This window comes from Lepisosteus platostomus, chromosome 25 (assembly GCF_059453375.1).
Source record: "Lepisosteus platostomus isolate fLepPlt1 chromosome 25, fLepPlt1.hap1, whole genome shotgun sequence".
In the NCBI taxonomy this organism is placed as follows: domain Eukaryota; kingdom Metazoa; phylum Chordata; class Actinopteri; order Semionotiformes; family Lepisosteidae; genus Lepisosteus; species Lepisosteus platostomus.
This window is the reverse complement of record NC_142635.1, coordinates 4,416,566-4,439,409: the sequence shown is the minus strand read 5'-3', so window position 1 is coordinate 4,439,409 and position 22,844 is coordinate 4,416,566. Positions and strand designations below refer to the sequence as shown.

Genomic DNA, 22,844 nt, shown 5'->3' with positions numbered 1-22,844 from the left:
CTCTACTTTACTCTAATGCAGAATGCAGATCTCATTATACTGAGTTAGAATAATAGTAATAATAATAGCACTTTCCTGAACACTCCACACCACCGGTGTGTAGCCCCACCTAGTGATGAGGCCAGTTCAGAGATGGAGATTATTAGGAGGCCGTGATGAGTAAAGGTCCAGGACACCAGGGTTAACACCCCTACTCTTCTCAAGAAACACCCTGTGATTTTTAATGACCACAGAGGGTCAGGACCTTGATTTTATGTCTCATCTGAAGGATAGCACCTTTGTTTTTACAGTATAGTGTGCCAATCACTTATATTATACTGTACATACCTGGAAACTAGACTCTTATTGGACACACTGTATACACACATGTGGAGTACAGACACTTATTGGACACTCTTTATATACTGTATACACACTCCTGAACTCCAGACTCTTATTGGACACACTGTATATACACACACGTGGAGTACAGACACTTATGGACACATTTTATATACATAGACCTGAACTCCGGACTCTTACTGGACACACTGTATATACACAATCCTGGAGTACAGCCTCTTATTGGACACAGTGAACAGTATATACACAAAAATAATACAGACTCTTATTGGACACACTGTATAAATATATACACACCGAGAGTGCAAACTCGTATTGTACAGTACACACACCTGGAATCCAGACTCTTTACAGAAGATTTACAAAATATATAGAGGCAGTATAGACAAATAGAAAAAAAACATTTCTTTTATTATCCTTTTTTGTTTGTACACAAGGAAAAAAAATAATAGCCATAACATGAAAATGTAAAAAAATAATAAAAAATAATATTTATATATATTTGTAATTATTATCGACCAAAAAACAAAGGAAATTAAAAAAATGACACAAAATTATAATTCTCATGCATACTCATTAAAATCGCACCAATCGCATTGAGGCTTACTACAAAAACAGAAGTAGGTCCACCGACAAGGTTTTAGTATCGAGCTACATGCACTAGACAGGAAATGAAAGCACTACTTAATGACACATGTACACACTGTCTGGTCATTTTAGTACCTAATGTACCGTATTTACACTCCATCTGGTCTGACAACTGGGCCTTGTACCTAAAATACTGTATATACACAGTGCCTGAACACTTCATTAGGAACACTGCAGCTAAACTACTGTATATACACACTGTCTGGCCATTTCATTTGGACTTATATCAAATATACTCTATATACACACACTGCCTGGGCACTATGATGTCCTGCACATCAGCTACAGTTCGTACACCAATCAATCTGCATAATCAGGACCTTGATTAAATGTGTTGTATCTCCACACTGCCTGTACACCTTATCAGAACCTCTTACAAACAGTACTATATTTGCAGATCATTTGGCAATTTTTATCGGTTCATAGTGCACGGTGTATAGGCTCGTACACAGCCTGAACACTTTAGTAGGGTCTGTACATAATTCACTGCATATACTGTATGCACACCACCCAGACACATCACAAGGACATATAGATAATATACTGTGTACTGCATCAATCCCTCCTCCTCCTCCCTGTCACAGTGCAGCTGTTGTAAGTCAGTCAGTGGAGCAGTGTATTAACCCTGTCTTCCTCTCTCTGCTAGCGCAGTGTTCGTGTAAATCAGAGTCCAGTCACTGTGCATCGCTCTTTCTTTGACTCGCTCGCTGGCGGGTGACCGGCGATGAGCAGGATTTCTCCGTCCTGTCCCCCCACCCTCCGATCAGCCGCGGGTAGTGGCGGGGTCTTTTCCGCGCTCTGTCGCTCGCTGTCGCTCACAGTGTCTTGTCACTCTCTTTCTTCAGGTGGCTGAAAGACACAAGGACCCTGGTGAAAGAGGCAGCCGGCTCCTCAGTCCTCCATTTTCACGATAGGAAATGTCAGCTGATTTCGGAACATGTTGCACCTTCAGAGAATGGCGCACTGTCTTGTTTTTTTTGGGGGGGACAGTAATACAGAACAGCCACAATGCTGCTCTCACCTACAGTATTATCTCCTTCTCTCATATCGTCTCTCCCCCTCTCCCCCCTTTTCTAACCCCCTTCTCTCCAGCTCTTACTCCCTCGCTCCCTCTCTCCACCTCACACTCCCTCACTCCTCTCTCCTGCCCTCACTCCTCTCTCCACCTCACACTCCCTCACTCCTCTCTCCTGCTCTCACTCCTCTCTCCACCTCACACTCCCTCACTCCTCTCTCCTGCCCTCACTCCTCTCTCCACCTCACACTCCCTCACTCCTCTCCCCTGCCCTCACTCCTCTCTCCACCTCACACTCCCTCACTCCTCTCCCCTGCTCTCTCCAGTACCTGTAGTACTCCTCCTGGGCAGCAGACAGGGAGTGGTGGTGGTGGTGATGAAGCCACTGCTGCTCCAGGGCCAGCCTCTGTATCTCGGCGCTCTGGGCCTGCATGGCCTGCAGGTGATGAGCTGCCGACATGGGTGGGGGCAGAGAGGGTGGGGGCAGATCTCTGAACGGGGCGCCTGGGGGAGAGAGAGGGGGAGAAAGAGGAGGGGGCTTGATACCCAAACACCGACTGATCGACAGGACACACTCCTCCAAGAGAAAGCTGAGGCACAGGACAGAGAAGGGAGGGCATTGAAACAAGCCAACAGGCTGTTTCTTCTGCCAAGACTGCACTTCACTGACGGACGATTCTTCAGATACCGATGGTCAAAAGGGGAGAAAAAAGACAGTGTCCCTCCTACAGGAGGAGGACAGTAACACAGACACTGTTGAGTAAGCTAAAAGGATAAATGACATTAAACAAAGAATAAAATTCCTAAAAAGCAAGAAAAAAAAGGAATTTGAGCCCCTGTTCCCACAAGTTCCAGCAGCTCAGATAAATGAAATAGAACCACACGATGTCCAGGTTTGATAGTGACCTCTTGTGGCACAAACTAGCACTGCATCCTCATAGAACCCAATGGCACCTGTAACAGTGACTTGCTATGACTGCCGGTCAATGTCCAGAAAAGAAAAGAAAAGATTGAGATTGTTTCTCAATCTTTTACATCCCATCCCATGGCACGTTTACGGAAATATAAACATCTTCACACCGCCTCCTCCTCACACACACCGTCACCGGCCCCAAAACTTGGCTGTTCGTTTTTAAACTGAGTTTGTCTTGAATCCTGGCAGGAGTGGAGGACGGAGACGCTGGAAGCTCTTGCTCGGCTGCTCTGGTCTTGTTTTTTGTGTGTCCGTCAGACTCGAAGAGATTGACGCACGCCCTCCACAGTTCTCCCAAGAACAATCTTTTAGCGCAGTCACTGTCTCCTGTGTAGACAACTGGCAACACGACACAACGCTAATAACTATACAATATTGAATATGATTAGTCGGATTTTGGGGAGTGCTCTACTGAAACACAGACGCACATATAAAGAGACAAAGACATCTTTACAGACAGGTGCTCACCAAACAGCTGCTGGCGGAGCACCTCGGTGTCAGCAAGGGGGTGTGCAAGGATGGGTGCCCCCAGAGCTCCTCCGGGGTATGGCAGCCGAGCCAGAGATGACCCTGAGGTCAGGGGGTCAATAAGGGGGTGAACCCCTCCAGGAGCTAAGAGACAAAGAAACAGGAGTTAACACAGTTCTGACATACTGATCAACTGGACAGCACTGCACCCTAAAACTGACACTGCCTGGACAGCACAATACCCTAAAAGTATCTGACAGAACACTACAACACAGTAACACTGAATGGAAACTACAGCACAGTGACCCTGACTGACTGGACACTACAGCACAGTGACACTGACTGGACTCTACAGCAGAGAGGCATGGCGTGGAATGGCAGGAGAGCAAAAAAGACCCTATGCATAGCGGCAAAATGGGGTTTAGCCCAGGCTCAGCAGGTCAGGTGATGTCGGGTAGAAACCTATGCCCTCAGGCCACGGAAGAGACAACCTGGTGCTAGGCGGGTCTCAAAGACATCTGAACCCTCAATGCTGAGCGAGGAGGAAATGGTGACCCAGAAATATATAGACCCACACAAAGGACAACTGGAAGGACAAGCAAAGCACATGGAAGCTAGGAACAGGACAGAGTAGGAACACCTTTTGGCGGCTCCTGATGCCCAAAAAACAAATGAGCTGCACAGCACTGGGGGGAGGAAAAACCTCATTTAACTGAAAAGAAACCTCTGGGAGTCCACGGCTGAGAGCTACCCCCTCCTCCATGGTAAAAACCTTTATTGTGCAGAGGAAAGGGGGGGGGGCAGTCAGGGCTCCGGGGAGCAAGACAAAAAATACGTACAAAAGCACACAATAACAAAAACCTGGGAGACCAGGGCAACAAACCACACACAACAGATAGGAACCAAGAGTCCAGGGACTTTGAATTCTATGTATTTTTGATGTTTTAATAAGTACGTTTAAAAAAAGAGAGGATGTGAGATGCAAATGAGATGAAGTGAGAGGGGAGAGTGAGGAAGTGTGTGGGGAGACTTCCTCTCATTTGCATATCACTTTACTCTCATTTGCATCTCATTTCCTCTCTCTCCCCTCTCACTTCTTCTCTCATCTCACTTCCTCCTATTCTCTATTCGTTTCCTCTCTCCACTCACTTCCTACCATTTTCCGTCTCTTTTTTTTTCTCTCCCCCCCACTTCTTCTTGTTCTCCTCCTACTTCCTGTGTCCTCCCACTCACTTCCTCTCCTGCACCCGCCCTCGGTCTTTCTCAGTACCTGTCTCCTGTTGATGCAGGTGCAGGTGCGAGTGGATGTGGGAGTGCTGGTGATGATGAGGGGTGACGTTCATCATCTGGAGTCGCCCCAGCCCCTCTCCTCCTCCCCCTCCTGCTGTTCCCCGTTCGGGAGCTCCTCGCTCGCTCACCCCTCCTCCTCCTCCTCCTCCTCCTCCCCCTCCTCCCCTCTCTCGCTCACTCGCTACTCCGCCAGGCGATCGGGAAAGGTGGGATTCGGGATCCGGCGCAGGAGGGAGAGGGGGAGGAGGAGGCGGGGGGGGAGCGATGGTGACCGATGCTGTGGCTTGGCTCTGGGAGTGGGAGTGGGAGAACGACTGCAGCGAGTGAGTGGGGTTGGAGGCAGTGGGAGGGGGAGGCACTGAAGAGGGGTTGGTGGAAGGAGGAGGGGCGGGAGGTGGAGGGGGGGCTTGGGGCTGGGAGACAGAGGGAAGAGAGGGAGGGAGGAGCGAAGACGAAGGTGGGTGAGGGAGAGGATGAGAGGGAGGAGGACCAGAGAGGCGGCTGGAAGGGGGAGGGAGAGAAGGAAGAGAGGGAGGAGGGGGGTTAGAGGGGGTGGGGTTGGGAGGGGCAGGTGGAGGGGGAGGGGGGGTCCCATAGAGGGATGATTCTGGTCCTCCTCCCCCTCCTCCCAAAAGAACAGCTGGGCCCAGGAGTGAGTGGGCGTGGGAGTGAGAATGCGAGTGAGAGTGCGAGTGGGAATGAGAGTGAGACGGGTCTGGCAGGGCACTCTGGTACACTCTCTCTTCCGTTTTAAACTCGAACCCTGGTTTCGCCCTCTCTCTGATGGAGTGGGGGAAACCGAGGCCTCCTAGTCCCCCAAGACCCCCTACGCCTCCTCCTCCTAAGCCTCCCGGGCCCCCTGGTGGCCCTACAGCTGCTCCTCCAGCAACACCTGCCCCTTCCAGCCCCCCGTAAAGGAACCCCAAAATTGCGGCTGCAGTTGCCGCATCTGGAGGCAAACCGTGATGCCCCAGAGCGGGGTTTTGAAACTGGGGCAAGAAAAAGGATGCATGGTGGTGAGGATGAGGAGGATGGGGGTGCGAGTGGGGGTGGCCATGGAAATTGGGGTGATGTCCAGCAGCCCTGTTCATGCAGCCCCCTCCCCCACTGACGGGTGACATGACATGCGGCCGGGCATATTCACTCAGTGTTCGGAGAGCTGGGGTATCGGGACCTAAATAGGGTACCCCAACGCCAATTGACCCCTGTGAGCCTGCGGTCCCCCCAACCAAGGAGGGGTCCAGTGCAGCAGCCCGTGCAACAGAGGGCAGCAGGAGAGAGTGAGGCAGGGAGGGGTGGAAAGAGGAGTGAAGGTGGTGAGCTGGGGGAGGAGGAGCAGGGGGAGGTGGAGGAGGGTGAGGGTGGGGGGGGTGGGGATGGGCAGATGTGTTGGAGGAGGAACAGGAGGGATCCAGCAGGAGGGAGGAAGGCTGGGAGAAGAGGAGAGAGGACAGGGGCCGGCCCGCCCCCACCCCCACTGCTGAAGTGCTGCCAAGACTGCTGCTGCTGTCCTTCTGTGGGAGAGGGGAAGAGAAAAAGAGGGAATCAGGGAGGGAGACTGTGACGGGCCATCAGCCAAAGCTTATCTGGGAGGCTTGAGCTGCTGGTCGTTACTGTCTTGAGAGACAGAGCTGCAGTCCTCATTATGCAACCAGGTGGTCTCTTTAGAAGGGGCTGAGGGTTGAGATAGACATAAGGCCTACACCTAGACAGAAAGAAAGAGAGGGGAAAAGGCAAACAAGCCATGAGGGAGAAGGAGAACACAGCCCTACCCATAGTGAGGAGCTGATAGCTGATAGAAAGGAGAAGGCTGTGGAGAAAAAACCTGCTCCTTCTATTTTGTCTGCTGACACACCACTTTGTTTAGATCCAGAGACGTGCTGTTGTCATTTCACCAGCCAGTCACAGAGACATTAATATGACTCAATGACTGGCTCAATGTCAGGTGGATGCTGCACATTGGTGGTGGGCGTGGGATTCCCCATTACCAGTAGATAACAGGTTTTAATTTCATTTACCTCAGCGCTTTGAGTGGAATGTCCAGAAAAGCATTATTTAAGTGTAAGGAATTATTAATTATTATGATTGTATGCTACATTATGCTCAGACTGACAGTGAGACACTAGTGCAGATTTGTTCCCAGCTATGTGTTTCTCTCCTTTTCTTATTCATCCTGCTCCATCTCTCTTTTGCAACAGTATCCATCCAATAATCCCGATATTTCTCTTTCTCATGCTCCTTCTCCCCTAGCTTCCTCCCCTTCATATCTTACCTGTAAATGTCGATCCAGGTCCCTCTCCCTCTCCCGTTCCCTTTCCCTCTCTCGTTCCCTCTCTCTTTCCCGCTCCCTCTCTCTCAGGTCGCGGGCTCGTTGCTCCACCTCCCTCCTCGCTCTCTCAATCACTTCATTCCTCTTCTTCCAGAGCTTAGACCCATCCAGAGGGACAAAGTGGAGGTCAGTACGTGAGCAGGAGTTACTTCCTCTGTCCAGGACCCTGTGGAAACTGAGAGACAGGGATAGGAGAAAAATTAGGAGTAAAACTAAAAAGTCACTGTGAGAGAACATGTAGGAAATTACCACTACACAACCCCTAAAACAAAGAATTACAGGTAACAGATGCATTCTGTCAGTCACACAGTCTCACCGAGCTGATTGGCTGGCATGAATGGGAATGTCCACTTGTTTGGGCTCAGGGGAGGGGCTCCTCAGCACTGGAGGCGGGCTTTCTGTCTCCTCCCCTTCCTCGATTGGCTCCTCCTTGATGACGGGGGGCACCGATGAAGCTGAGAAGGAATCAGGTGGTGGGATGGATTGGCCTGCACCAGGAAGGGCAGGGCTAGAGGCGGGGACAGGGAGACTACTGGTGGGACTGCTAAGAGGGGGGAGGGGTTTACAGGAGGGAGTGTTCTGAGGTGACAGTGAGTGACAAGCACTGGAGTTATTATTGTTGTTATTATTCATCAAAGTGTTAGTATTGCTTCCATTATTGTGGAAGGAATTTATAAAGGGGGTGTGGTTATTCAGGTTAGGATGATAAGGTCTGTAACCAGAGGCAGCAGGGGAAGAAGAAGTTGGAGTGGCTGTGGCAGGAAGAGGAGTAGATGCCGATGAGGAGGTTGGGAAGGGAAACGTAGGTGGCGGACCCTGGTGGGGGAAGGCTGTGGCTGAACCCAGGGAAGGGGAGGGGCTTGGGCGGGGTGACTGGGGAGTGGGCGGGGTCAGTGTCTGAATGGAGGATGGATATGGCCCTCCCCGTGCCTGATTGGCCAGACCTGGGGGCAGGCCTTGAGAGTAGGGGGATGCAGAGAGGGCAGGGGGATAAGGGGCAGAAGGAGGGCGGGGATGAGAGGAAGAAGAGGTAGGGGAGAGAGTCTGGGAGTGAGGCTGGGAGAGACTGCGGCCAGGGTAGTGTGGGGGATTAGTTGTCGGTGCCCCTGTCTCCCTGTCTCTCTCTCTATCTCTCTCTCGGACCTGGGGAGCAACAGATCCTGTTGGGCCAGGGTATTCCCTACCCACTCCTGGATGCAGGGGGTGGTGAGGTGGGGGGTGACAGGAGTGAGGAGGGTGTTGTATCTGGGACACCCCAGTGTACTCTCTAGGTGCACTTGCACCAGGAGGACTAGGGTATTCCCTATTTGGGGCACTAAGAGGGGGTGGGGGCAGGTAATCTTTTGCCCCCGGAGATGGTACAGGAGCAGGGGTGGGGTATTCTCGTGAAGAGGTGGAGGATGAAGCAGAGGAGTGAGGAGGTATGTATGGGGGTCCCAGGGGATCAGCTGCAGAGGATGCGGTAGATATCGGGGTGCAATTTTGTTGCTGCTGCTGTTGAGGGAATGTAAACTCCAGCGAACCAGGGTACTCTCTGTTTTGAGGTCCTGACTGGGGATGAGGGTTTCCTGTTTGCGTCTGAGACAGGGAGGGGGTGTTAGAGTCCCGATTTGGAGTGGGGTGTTGGGGACTGGGTAGATCTCGATCTCGGGTTGTTACAGGAATGGAGGTTCCTTGTCCACTGTGTGCTCCACTTGAGGAGGAGGAGGAGGAGGAGCTACTGGAGGGATTAGCAGGAGCCCCGGATATAGCCTCCCGGATTTGGCCCGACGGCCCAAAATCCCACCTCTCTGGGATGCCCCCTGCATCTCGTGGAAATTCCCGAGTTGGGTTCGTGTTCGGAGAGAGGCCGTGACTTTGCCCATGACTGCCTGGTTCCCGGTTAGAGGAAAATGCAGAAGCAAAGTCTCGATTGGATCCCAAACTTTCCCGGTTTTCCCGGACAGAGCTCTGGGACCCTAACACAGAGTATTCCCGACTCTGATTGGCCAAATTCCCTCCAGCCCCTCCTCCTCTTTCCTGAACCAAAAACTCTCTACCCTGATTTCCACTAGTGCTGTTCATGTTCCCACTGCTACTACTGGCACCAACACTACTACAGCTACCACTGCTACTGTTACTAAAGTCCCTGCCCCCACCTCCTCCAAATTCCCTTAACCCCACTGATCCCCTCTCTCTCTCAGGGATGTCCCGGGAAGATGAAAAGCCCCTGCTGTGCAGGAGCTCCCTTGAGGGGTATTCTCGGTGTGGGTGGCCATGCGTTAAGTGGTGATAGGGAGGGGGTGCGGACATTGTTGTGGGGTGGGTGGGGTGTCTGGGGGAGCTGCTATACACTGAGGGCATCTGCTGCTGGCTGGTTTGCTGATGATGCTGTTGGGGGTACCTAGAATAGCCCCAGCCTCCGGGGCAGTTGGACACCCCCCCACCTCCGGCCTGCCACCCTGTCTGCCCAGGGGGGCTGTAGTGAGGGTGAGTAGGGGCAGAAGAAGGGGACAAAAGAGATGGAGGGCTAGGCTTGTCCACTTTGTCCATCTTGTCTATCTTATCCAGCTTGTCCGGCCTCTCTGTCTGAGTGTCCAAAGGTTTGAGGGCTGGGGGTGGCGGCAGGGGGGGTCCTTGGTGCGGGGATACAGTGGAGGGGTTCTGGAGGCCGTAGTCACCCCCACTGCCACCGGAGACACAGTGAGCTCCACCTTTCCTGCTGGTATTTCCTCTGGTTGCTTCAGTGTTTGCATTGCCGCTGGCAGCACTGTTGCTGTAGTCCCCCTTGCTGTGCGGGAGGTGGTGACTTGGGTCTGGGGGAAGGTATGGCCGCCTCCCGCTTTCGTTCAGTAAGTCGCATGCCCCCCGGAGAGAGGAGGCGACAGAGGCGTTGTGGGATTCTCGGACTGCATCTTCGCCGCGTTCTCCATCTCTGTCCCCTCCGCCCCCTCCTTGTTCTGCCCCTTGATCAGAGGCCGTTGTTCTTCGTCCTTCTTCGCCTTCAGATTCTACATTTCCTCCCTTGCTTGCTCTTTCTGCTTTCTCTCCTTTCTCCCTCTCTGCCCTCGAGTCGCTGCCTAGCCCTTTCCCCTCACCCCCTCCTCTTTCTCTGTGATCCGGATTTGAGTCACCCCCTCCTCCCCTCCTGGATCTGGGAGATTTTGGAGACTCTGGGGTCTCAGATTCAGAGTCAAGGCTGGCCAATGGGGAGGCAGAGAGGCTGGGGGAGGAGCTCCGGTTGTCTTGGTCGATGTCCCGCCCACTGCTCAGGCTGCTACTGGCCAAGCTGCCACCCACTGAGCTCCCACTGCCCTGCGATTGGCCATCCTCGTTGTCGCTCTCTCGTAGCGTGGGGGCAGGTCCAGAGCTGGCACAGGGACCAGGGCCATCTCCACGGGAACTATCCAATGCCAGGCCTGGAGCAGAATCCTGTTTGTGTGTCAAAGAGTTAAAAAGCTAATTAACTGACAGACTGGGAGTAAAAAAACAATCGTAGAGTATGTGTTTCTATCAGATAATGCAGATTGATAGTACAGACAGCTTATATGTTTTGAGATCCTAAAAATACCAATATTAAACACAGTGGATATTTCAGAAAATGGTTAATGTTTTCTATCATATGCTGTAGAAAGAAAAGACACACAGCTGGACTAAAATTGACAGAATAATTGATTAGTTAATGAGTCTGAATGATTACAGGCACCTTCACTTTCTGCCTCTTGGATGGGGGTCCCATTCCCTCCCCCTCACTCTCTGACGAATCATGGCCTCTGGATCTCCGATTGACACGTCCACTGGCCAATCCCTCTCCAGCATCTCTCTGTGGGGAGAGGGAGCAATTAAGGGGATTAAACCCTAGTAGGTATTACTGCATTGAGTAATCAGTTTCCATTCCTGTGATCTCAGAGAGTCTGCGGAGAGTTATCTTAGCAATTTTTTGCTAAGACCAGGGGATCTGGAAAGAAGGCAGTGAATAGCTGAACCATGCTTAAGGGTGAGAATGATCTGGACATCTAGTACTGGAGGCAAGAATTTAAAAGACTAGACTACAGGAGGAAGGAGAAAAGTACTACTACATTCAACAACAAGAAACTGCTCAAAAGAAGAACTACAGATGCATCTTTTCAAAAACACAGCCCCATAATTCCCATTTCTATGAGCTAGAACTCTCAGAGCTCGTACACTAGGCCGTGCCAGTGAGAAGGCCGTGCTCCAACCAGCTGTCCAGCTGAGGAACATAGTTTCGGCCAGTCTCCAGTGAAGGTCTCAAAGGACCCTTTAAAGTTCACTGACTTTCAATTTTGCCAATCTCTGGGGAGACCTAACAAACAGTAACACTAGAGCCTTCCGATCTATAACACAGTCAAACCTCTCGGATTACATGCTGTTGTGCAACCAGAGAGAACCTTCAGCATCTCGGAGTGTTTGCTGTAAGCGAGTCCCTGACAGTTCAAAAAGATTTGCTTATAAGTGATGTTCTCTGACAGGATGCAAAAATCCTTGCCTTTCACACAGGTGCAATCCATGCAATTAGAGCGGAATAGGAAGTTTAGATCAGGATGACCTTTGCCCGGTGACCTGATGACCTTCAGCGACCGTGCTCTCCAGAAAAAGATCACCATCTAGGTAAATCTGTACATACAACACCTAAAACAACTCTACACTCAGTTCAGCTCAGTTTGAGCAGCCCTGATGGCATTTCTAAAAGGCACATATTGCAAAGGAAAATCCACCAGCCACAAGTCCCAGTCCTTGCAGTTTATTTTATAGGAGCTGTCTGTGATTAAGTCATTTCTCATGACCCTGATGGGCAGTGCTAGGCACCATATCTGTGAAGACAATCTGACTGTGAAGCCAACGTAGAGCAGCCTTCAAATGGATCTTGCTGAGCAAGAGCAGTGCTTTCAGAGCTCATCATTGTCAACCATCCTCTTGGTGATTTCTGCTATGGCAGGCTGTAGCCCGCCCATCTCCCGGCCAGACATGATCCTCGAAACTGGGGTTACTGACATTCGCCACAAGGGGCTCAAAACCAAGAGAGGAGTCTGTGTTGGCACAGATCTGTTCAACACAAAGGAGGTTGGATCATATGCACGGCTCAGTACACCGACATTCATCTGTAATTTCCCAGGTGGTCAGGCACATTGCCAAAATAATTCCGAGGAGGATCTAATAAGAGATTTTATGGTATATTACCCCTAATCACTTCAAATGCGGTGACAAAGTAAGACATTTCCACTTCCAAAAGATACCCCTTCATAAGAACCTTTTCACCCATTTAGATCATTTGGTAATTTTGTATTGATAAGATAAGATCACTTTATTAGCTATATACAATTTCTTGCATTAGGAATTTGTCTTTTCACATACCCCAGCTTGCTCTCCATGAGACACACAAATGAGGAGAGAGAAGCTTGGGGTCAGAGCGCAGGGTCAGCCATTTGTACGGTGCCCCTGGAGCAATTGGTGTTAAGGGCCTCACTCAGGGTTCCCAACAGAGTAGGATTCCTCTGCCAGCCATGGAATTTGAACCAGCAACCTTCCAGCCACAGGCACAGATCCTTTGCCACAGTGCCACCACTCCCAATAATAAATTAATCCAAATTTCCTTTCAGATGGGCCTAAATCATCTGGATCCAAACCCCCACAAGTCTTTGTAAAATTAGGGATATAAATTTGTCTTCATCCTAAAACTTTCCTCTTCAGTTCCCATTTGTGATCTTGTGTCCTTATAGTGGAAAATGTGCTTTTTTTCAAACCTATCTTCACTATTTCATTCTGAACTAAAGAGATGTAGTTCCTTTAGCCTGCCCCTATGTGCGAATTCTCTGAAACCAGGAAGTATTCCTATTAGTCTTCTTTGAAATCTTCCCTAGGCTATTAAGAATTTTGAATATGGTGACGGAACACAATATTCTAACTGAGGTGATACTAGAATGTTGTAAAGATAAAGCATAACTTCCCTGCATTTAATTTGGATGTTTTTCTGTTTTATGATCGCTTTCCTCATTGCATTGATGAGGGCATAGATGGATCTTCACACACAGCCCATGTTTAGCATGTCACTTCTTTCTCACGACCACCAATGCAATAAGAGCCTGAGATCCTGCAATCAATGAGGATCACTTTGCACTAAAGGTCAAAGTTCAGTGGCCATATGGCTGTCTACTGCACAATACATGATCTTGTCTATGTCTCTTCGTAAGACTCTGTGTGCACCACTCTCCCTTACTTTTGCATCATCTGAAAAATGGATCTAATGTCGCAAATGGAAACCAACAATGTCCATCAGAGAGAACAACACAATTTCAAAACTGTTTGCCTCAAAATATAAATTAAGTATTGTTTCATAAAGTCATCTTAGGAGACTACTAGATGCCATCAGCCAAACCCAAAACACCATTATGCAGTCATGTTCACCTGGAACCCAAGTACAGTACACATTCAGCCACACAGAACGACTAGCAGGAGAGTGGGTCACCCACACAGTACAGTCAAGCAATGAGACATGGATTGCAGGTCAGTCACAAAGTCAGCAACAAGGTGAGGCTAGCAGACCCATGATGAAACAGACAGTGAGGCAACAGAAACAGTACTATAGACTAGCAGACTCAGGGTGGAACAGCCAGTGAGACAGCAGAGACAGTATTGTAGACTAGCAGACTCAGGACGGAACAGACAGTGAGACAGCAGAGACAGTACTGTAGACTAGCAGACTCAGGACGGAACAGTGAGACAGCAGAGACAGTACTGTAGACTAGCAGACTCAGGGTGGAACAGCCAGTGAGACAGCAGAGACAGTACTGTAGACTAGCAGACTCAGGACGGAACAGCCAGTGAGACAGCAGAGACAGTACTGTAGACTAGCAGACTCAGGACGGAACAGACAGTGAGACAGCAATGAGGGAAAGGCGGGGGCCCGCGCCGCAGACAGGCACACGGGGACAGGGGTGGGGCAGGCGGACTCACCGGGGATCTGTCAGCGCGGCCGTCTGTCCGAGAGGGGCTGGAGAGAGCGCCCCCCGCAGGAGAGCCCAGAGCCCGGCCCCCCCTGCCCTCCTCACTGACCCGCACGCCCTGGGGAAGAGCCCTTCGCCGAGCGCTGCGCACTGACATCTACGCACACACACACAGAGAGAGGGGTTAGTGCAGACACGCTGACCCGACAGCACTGCCGCGGCGCTGAGAGAGAGAATCGGGCCCATTTCTACAGCGCTTAAACAACATCAGCCTGCAACATAGATTTACTTAGAATTAGGCTGTACGATTTAATACCTGGACTCACAGGGGTAAATTAAGAAGGGATGGTCACAGTGATCTCATTAACGCAGGAACGGGGATTAACTGTGCCGGAAACAGAGCTCGGAAGGGGGGAAAACCCCCCCAACCAGGCTGGGCCAAAATAGTGGAATACCATGGGGGTGTGCCTTCTGCCTGTGGACCTGTCATTCCACATCTCAGAGACATTACAGGAGCAGAAGTCTGGAACCAAGCACTCAGCTCTGGGAATGGCAGGGACAGGCTGCCATCTTGATGATAGATGAACATCAAGACTGGGGCCGTGCTAAAAACGGGGGTAATGTGAGCGCGGGGGGGTGTCTGAAAATATAACTATCCATGTTGCTGGAACTGACTGCCTGGGATTACTGGGAAAGAGAAGAGGCTGGGATTTATCCGCGATCTAGTAGTCAAGGGAGCAGCAATGGCTGAGCTCCTCTTACGTGAAATCTTTCGGAAGCTTCTGAATACTGGTCACAGGCTTTGATCCAGGAATCCGGTGCAGATACTAACTTTAAACACTGCCCACGGGCTTTTACAAAGGAATCTGATGGGGATTTTACATTAAACACCATCCACAGGCTTTTATAAAGGAATGGGGGGTATATAACTCCTTAAAAAGTTCCCAAAGGCTTTCATCAAGGAATCTGAACCAGATAACAAAATCTTTTAACACTGCCCACATGGTTTTATGATGGGATTTGGTGCAGATATCACTGTAAATCCTGCCCACAGGCTTCTATAAAGGAATATGATGCAAATATTACTTTAAACACTGCTCACTGGCCTTTATAAATTAACCTGATGTCGCTTTTTGAACACTGCCCACAAGATTTTATAAAGGAAAACCTGGTGCAAATATTACTTTAAACACTGCTCACAATCTTTTATACATTAATCTGATGCCAATATCACTTTAAACACTACTCACTGTAATTTTTATGAATTAATCTGAAACTGATACCACTTTAAAAACTGTCCGCAGGCTTTTGAAAAGGGATCTGGTGCAGATACCAGTTCAAACACTGCCCACAGGTTTTGATCACGAAATCGAATGCGAATATTACTTTCAATACTGCCTACAGACTTTTAGAAATGAATCTCGTTCAGATATCATTTTAAACACTGCCTATGGGCTTTTATAAAGGAATATGGTGCAGGTATAACTTTAAACACTGCCCACAGGCTTTGATAAATTAATCTGATGCAGATATTACTTTGAACGTTGCCCACAAGCCATGTGGTGCACCTATCTTTTTAAATGCTGTTCACGGGCTTTTATTAGGGAACCCGGAGAGAAAAGCTCTTTAAAAACACTTCACAAACATTTTTTTAGGAGCAGCTTTCTCCTCAACACTGTTTTCAAGTGTTTACACAGGAGTATTGTACATCTGTCTCTTCTAACGGCTGTTTATTGGATTGTAAAAGGTAATTTGGTTTGGCTACTTGTATAACTCTTTAAACATTGTTTCCTGGCGTCTGCAAAGGAATCTGGAGTGCCTAGCTTGTGAAATAAGGGTCATGGATGTTGAATGGAGCATCTGGTCCAGATATCTCTTTAACCAATGTTTTGAAGGGAATCCGGCGTGACTGTCTCTTTAAATACTTTTCATGGCTTTTATGAGGGAATCTGCTACCGTCATCTTTCAAGCACTGTACACAGGCCTTTATACGGGAAATCTGGTGCAGGTATCTATTGGAATAATGTTCTCAGCTTTATAAATCTGCTTAAATATTATATAATATAATAGATGTGCAGTAAGTGATGAGATCGTAAAAGAGGGATCTATAAGGATATCTAGTATTATCTCTACATCACAATTCACAGGCTTTTATCTACTGTAGGGAACGTGCTTTGATTTTTTCGACAGTGCCACTGTGCTTTAATACAGTGCCTTTCACTGTCAAATCCCTCAAGTAACTTCACACAAAAAAATAGTTAATAAAAATCAAGGCATCTACTGCTCAAGTCAGTAAATTAGATCTTACTGAAAGAAAAACAGCTGTGTGTTGGCAGAAGACAAACCGTCCTGTCACCCTGAGCGAGCAGTCTGGAATCTGGGAAAGAATGACCTCAGTAACAATGGGATCTCTTGCTTGGGGAGATATGTAGTGCAAGAAGCTGCCATTCCACCATGTGCTTTATGTGTGTGCAACAAGGGAATTTATAAGCAATTCTATATTTCAGAGGTATTCAACAGAAAGGAGTTAGAATTAGTGAAATATGGTCAGATATGAAGTAAGGCACGAGCAGCAGTATTCTGGGAAGTACTGATGGCAAATCCATGACCCAGAGTGTTTTGGCCATCTCATCTAATCATGAAGGCATGGACTAATTCTCTCAGCATCCCTCAAAGGCAAACAAGGAGGTTAATGAACCATTGTTCGAACGTTACTTCCAAGAACTTCCAAGAAATAAAATAGGGCTCCATAATGACACCAGGGTTCTCAAATGTCAGCGCTGAGTTCAATACCAATCTCGTGAAAGAACAGGAAGTCTTCTCTCCTGTCAGATAGGTCAACTACATGCAGAACGTTCTGACTTGGCAATCCAAATTTTAGCTCACCACAACAGTGGGACACAACAGAGACAGCAATGTCAGGATCAGAAAATCCACAGATTTTCGATTTGAGGAATTTTACGAATTTAGATGCCATTTTACACCACGGTGGTGAATATTATGACCCAACAGGAAGCAGTTACAGAAGCGACATCACCCCCCTTTGAAGGCTAGACCGTGTCGAGCTCTGCTGCTGGGCCCAAACTTATGGCATGAGTCTACAGAGTGGCGCTGCGCGTGCTCGGATTCTCGCGAGCAACTAGGATCAAATCCCGGTAGGGGCAGGGAAGAGCTGCACTCCTCACACATGTAGATGCTAACAAACAGGGGTCCCAGATTAGAGCCATGGGGAACACCTGAGGGAATGAGAGGGGTGGAGGAGAGTTAGAGGAAAGACAGACCAGAGCAACAGGATTGCCTCTCTTCGAAGGATCAGATCCAAACCAATGTGCCTGAAACACACCTGCAAAGTACTGTCATTAAGAAATTGTTTAGTACCCTGGACAAGAGCTGTCTCTGTATGATGTCAATGGTCAAACCCAAATAGGAATGATGCATAGTTATCATCCAAAACCAAACACTCTCAGGAGTTCAGAAGCCACCACATGCTCAAAACCTTTGCCGGGAAAGGCAGATCGAAGGCAGGTCTGTAATTACCCAGCTGGCTCCGATCAAGACTGGGCTTTTTCAACGACCGATTTGGAAGTGCTGTTGTCAAAAAAAAAACAGGGGACAAATCGAGTGGGTGGGGGGGAGAAGAGACCATAAGATTAGTGACCAGAAGCAACACTCTGGGCTGGGGACAAAAAGAGAAGGGACAGGGTAGGGGGAGCAGGTGCTGGCTTCATGTTCAGAGCACGTTCAATAACTTCTGACTGTGAAACCCCCTGTACTTTTTTCAACCCAGCTCCATCGAAGGCAGAGAGGAGGCTTGGAGACTGAACAGCAGGTGGGTTTTGATGCAATCTGGGGGGAGGGGGGGGTCAAGGATACTGCTGGAAAAGAGGAGGGGGAAAATGCAAATCCCAATGGCCACGAGGAGTCGCAAGGTCATGGAATTGTCAACAGGTCTGGGAACCAGGGATTTCCAAATGCAGACAAATTCTGGTGGGGGGACTGGCTTGGCCGAATAATTTCACTCGGCAGACCAAAAGAACATCCCATCAGGGGCTGATCAGTGCTTTGGATAAGCCAGAAAATAGACCGGAAGGCCAGTGCATTCCCATGTGCTTTCCAAGCATCTACCTGCTGCCTTCGTGGAGCCCAAGTTGCTATGAAACCCACTTTGAAGGAGAGCTGTATGCAAAGGGGAAACTGTCCGTGCTCTGAGGGGAGAGAAGGCATTTAACAACATCAGTCACTGGTGAATGAAAAAAAAAAAATTAACCATTTCCTCCAGGGGCGCTGAATCAGTGACGTTCAGAGGCGACGATCTAAGGACCTGGGGGAAATCCGCAGAGTTTATACTGGGGAAGGTCATGGGGGGCTTAGACTTAAGGCCCAGCTGCGGCCAGACGCTCTCGAAAAACACCGCCTTGTGATCGGAAATGGTCAGGTCGACTACATCCAAATGGGAGACGGGCAGTCCAAACGAGAACACGAGGTCCAGGGTGTGACCGCGGCAGTGCGTGGGGACGTTAACGTGCTGGAGGAACCCGCAGCTGTCCAACAACGACAGGAAGTCGGCGGAAAACGCCGTCTCGCAGTCGACGTGAATGTTAAAGTCGCCTACGAGCAAGATCTTGTCGAAATGCGAGCGCAAGACGGAGAGCAGCTCGGCGAGCTCCGGCAAAAAGGCAGTGTTGTACTTCGGGGGCCGATAGAGCAGCACAAACGAGATGGCTGGTGCAGAGGTCGAGGCCTTTACCGCCAAGCATTCGTACGACGTCGCAGCAGGGACGGGGAAGGGTCTGAGCTTTAGCGATGAGCGGTAGATAACGGCCAATCCGCCCCCTCGCTTAGAGGGGCGGGGCTGGTCCAGATACAAGTAACCAGGGGGGGCGGAGTATTTCAGAACCAGGAAGTCATTGTGTCGGTGCCACGTCTCAGTTAAGAAGAAGCAGTCAATGCTTTCGCGGACAATCAAATCATTTAGAAAGGAGTACTTGGTTGTGACAGACCGGACATTAAAGAGACCTAGTTTCATTGCACTAGCGGTCTGAAGACAAAGCAAAGAGGAAGTCACAACAGCAGTGGGCAAACAAAAAAAAAACAGGTAAAAGCTTGCAGAATTCACGCAGTGGCGCCTACAGGGTCAGCAATCATCATCTCCTGTTGTTCACAAGATCTTAGAAAAGAATCTGACGCAGCTAATGGAACGAAAAACAGGATCGCATTCTATACTTTTCTGTCTGATTCTCAAATCCCTTACCGAATCTCTGCTATTCCTTGATTTCATGATCCGTGTGTTAATGAGCCCATTTTTGTCTGCCTTTCTCCCCTCTTCCTCCTCCCCCTGCCCCAAAATTCACAGATCTTTTGGTTTTGTCGCAGTAGGGAATACGTTATCCAATCTGAAAATTGGTTCGCGGTCTAAATCTTCGTTGGTCCTTAAAATTCACTACCTGCAAAACAAAAAGAGTGAAAGATGATTATGGTCAAATTATTCATTACCACTTGAATAAGAGTATCCAATTAGTTAGTCCTGTCCAGTGATGTTAAACCAATACAGTAACATAGTGCAGTAATTCTGGTCCAGTGATGTTAAAGTACGCAGTACCACATTAAAAGCTAGCAGCCATATCGCCCTGCAACTGTTTGAAGCTCAGCAGGTGTGAGTCTGGTCAGTACCTGGATGGGAGACCTCCTGGGAAAAACTAAGGTTGCTGCTGGTGTGGTGTTAGTGGGGCCAGCAGGGGGCGCTCACCCTGCAGTCTGTGCAGGTCCTAATGCCCCAGTATAGTGATAGGGACACTATACTGTAAAAATGCGCTGTCCTGATGAAAGGAGACATAACATTGAGGTCCTGATTCTCTGTGGTCATTTAAAATTCCAGGGAGTGTCTTGAAAAGATTAGGGGTGTTACCCCAGTATCCTGGTCAAATTTCCCCCTGGCCTTTACCAATCATGGCCTCCTAGTAATCCCCATCTCTGAACTGGCCTCATCACCCTGTTCTCCTCCCCACTGAGAGCTGGTGTGTGGTGCGAGTACTGGCACAACATCCAGGCGGGGCTGCACATTGGTGGTGATGGAGGGGATCCCCCATTACCTGTAAATCACTTTTAGTTTAGTGTCCAGAAAAGTGCTTTATAAGTATAAGGAATTATTTTTTAATTTTATTTTTAAATTAAAAGTATTAGCAGTAGTAGCAGAACAATGATTCCAGTCCAGTGATGTTAAACCAGTGCAGTTACACAGTACAGTAATTCCAGTCCAGTGACGTTAAATTAGTGCAGTTACACAGTACAGTAACTTCAGTGTAATAATGTTAAAGTAGTGCAGTTATACAATACAGTAATTCCAGTCCAGTGATGTTAAACCAGTCCAGCTACACAGTACAGTAATTCCAGTCCAGTGATGTTAAACCCATGCAGTTACACAGTACAGCAATTCCAGTCCAGTAATTTAAAACTACTGCAGATGCATAGTACAGTAATTCATGTTCAGTGCAATAATGCTGTACTAGAGTGGGTACGGTTAGTCCACTGATTATAATAAACACGTCTACAAATAGATTGCTACATTGTTAAATAATGCGGTGCCGAATACATAAATATTGTATAAATAGCTGCATGGATACATGATAGTTATACACTTCACAGACTCATGCACACTCATGCATTTCAAAATACTCAATGTAACACGTTAAATAAACACATAAATACATATTCTATATTATGCACGACGTGTATATTGCAGGCAATACTCGTTCCCCATCTAAATAAATAACTGAAGGCTATGTGAGTCTATCGCAGGGTGCTATTTTTCACGCTGAGCAATGTACGATGCGGTACGGCACGGAATCGCTGTGCTCCGTGTGTTGTTGCGAGACGGTACTGTACTGTATCCTACTGTACTGTACAGTGTGTTCGCCGAAGAGCCGAATACACCGAGTTCTCTGTGTGTGTGTGAGAGAGTGTTACGTGTATGGTTGCTACTCACACACACATAAAATAATTCAAACCGAATAATAACATCGTTTTCCGGCACACGTTATCTTCCCTGAACAGGTTACAATGTAGCGGATCTGAGTGTGTGGAGGGATTTGTAGGGTGAAACACAGATTTTTTTTTTTTAGTCCAATCAGAGGTACATCATTTAGCCCACCACAGAACAAGACGAAATGGAAACCGCTTCCATTTTTTTCGCCCCCATATTTCTCAGTACCTACCTATAAAACGCAACGATGTGTCCCCCTCTCTCTTTCTCTCTCTCCCTCTCTGCCTCCCTCCCTCTCCTCCACTCTCTTTCTCTCGCGGTCTCTCTCTTCGCACTGTGCAACATGAGCAGCGGCTGGAGAGGGGACAATATGAACTATAACAACACAAACAGTCACATTGTAGCTGCAGTCAGAAAAAAAAAATAAATAAAGCAGGCTGAATTTGACGCGTCTCTCTCTCTCCACCTCTCTCTCTCTCTCTTTCCCCTTCTCTCTCTCTCTGAATTCGGCGTTGGAAAATCTGTGCGTTGTCGAGGACTACAAATTGATGCGTACGCTAACGCCTGCTCTCTCTCTCTTTTTCTCTCTCTCTTTCTCTCTCTCTCTCAATAGTCGAGCTGTTGTTGTAGCCTAGCCAGCAGAGACTTCTTTCGCAGACAGAGGGAGGGAGAAATTGACGGAGCAGGAGAGAGAGACACACACACACACGTAATTTGCATAGACCCTGGAGGAGCCGAGAGGGAGAGGGAGGGAGATCGAGGAGGAGAAGAAGGGGGGTGGAAAGGGGCCAGGATGGGCAGTTTAACAGGAAGCGGAGACGGAGAGGGAAGGGTGCAAAAGCAGCACTGTCTCCGTCTTCTTCGCTTTCTGTCGCCGGGCTGCTCTCTTCTGGGGTAGCGTGAAACAGACAAGGCGAAAAAAAGGAACAGCCTGATTTGAGCGTAGCGCGCTAGTTGTTCATTAATATAAAAAAAAAATGCAAGAGACGTATTTTCGACATTAGAGACCCATTGGCAGAGCACTTTGAGTCACTCCAGGTTGCACGGAACCGCACTGGCTCCGCTTTGAACTTGCTCAGTTACTGAATGATACTACAGTACATTCAATTCAGATTTCCGCAGACAGATCTTACTGCACACCGCTGCGCTTAACATCGTATGTTTGTATATTTGTCTTGCAGGCAAATTTTACAATAGCCCCCCATTGTAACATGGTCATGTTACTGTAATTATTGTTCTACTGACCTTTATAATGCATAATAAAGTCTAATACAGTAACATGATTATTCTACTGCACTGGGACTGTAGTTCCTATTGTAACAGACTGTTCTACTGTACTGGGACTGTAGTTCCTATTGTAACAGACTGTTCTACTGTACTGGGACTGTAGCCCCTATTGTAACAGGACTGTTCTGCTGTACTGGGACTGTACCCCTATTGTAACAGGACTGTTCTACTGTACTGGGACTGTAGCTCCTATTGTAACAGGAATGTTCTACTGTACTGGGACTGTAGCTCCTATTGTAACAGACTGTTCTACTGCACTGGGACTGTAGCCCCTATTGTAACAGGACTGTTCTGCTGTACTGGGACTGTACCCCTATTGTAACAGGACTGTTCTACTGTACTGGGACTGTAGTTCCTATTGTAACAGGACTGTTCTACTGTACCGGGACTGTAGCTCCTATTGTAACAGACTGTTCTACTGCACTGGGACTGTAGCCCCTATTGTAACAGGACTGTTCTGCTGTACTGGGACTGTACCCCTATTGTAACAGGACTGTTCTACTGTACTGGGACTGTAGCTCCTATTGTAACAGACTGTTCTACTGTACTGGGACTGTAGCTCCTATTGTAAC

The 22,844-nt window shown here is 48.5% G+C and overlaps 1 protein-coding gene across 3 annotated transcripts; it reads right to left on the bottom strand.

Moving 5' to 3' along the window:
* Positions 1–732: 732 nt before the first annotated feature.
* atn1 (atrophin 1) lies at positions 733–21,666 on the bottom strand. Of its 3 annotated transcripts, none has more exons than XM_088618986.1 (10): positions 21,218–21,666; positions 18,274–19,450; positions 14,017–14,163; positions 10,751–10,867; positions 7,382–10,476; positions 7,009–7,240; positions 4,717–6,250; positions 3,447–3,590; positions 2,335–2,509; positions 733–1,839 (listed from the first exon to the last, which is right to left on the bottom strand). In XM_088618986.1, exons 2-10 carry the CDS (start codon positions 19,030–19,032, stop codon positions 1,806–1,808), a joined length of 6,237 nt encoding a protein of 2,078 aa, XP_088475112.1. In that variant the 5' UTR covers positions 19,033–19,450; positions 21,218–21,666; the 3' UTR covers positions 733–1,805. The 3 variants fall into 3 exon arrangements, with proteins under 3 accessions (XP_088475112.1, XP_088475113.1, XP_088475114.1); XM_088618987.1 differs by having other exon boundaries at positions 19,258–19,450; positions 21,218–21,661; XM_088618988.1 differs by lacking the exon at positions 14,017–14,163 and having other exon boundaries at positions 19,258–19,450; positions 21,218–21,661.
* Between the last annotated feature and the right edge of the window lie 1,178 nt (positions 21,667–22,844).

Excerpts from the sequence above, each read along its gene's own strand:
- atn1 (XM_088618986.1), bottom strand. The coding sequence starts at position 19,032 with ATGAAACTAGGTCTCTTTAATGTCCGGTCTGTCACAACCAAGTACTCC. Across the intron at positions 10,477-10,750 it reads CCAAGAGGCAGAAAGTGAAG|GATTCTGCTCCAGGCCTGGC; the intron begins GTGCCTGTAATC and ends ACACACAAACAG. Across the intron at positions 7,241-7,381 it reads CATGCCAGCCAATCAGCTCG|TTTCCACAGGGTCCTGGACA; the intron begins GTGAGACTGTGT and ends CCTGTCTCTCAG.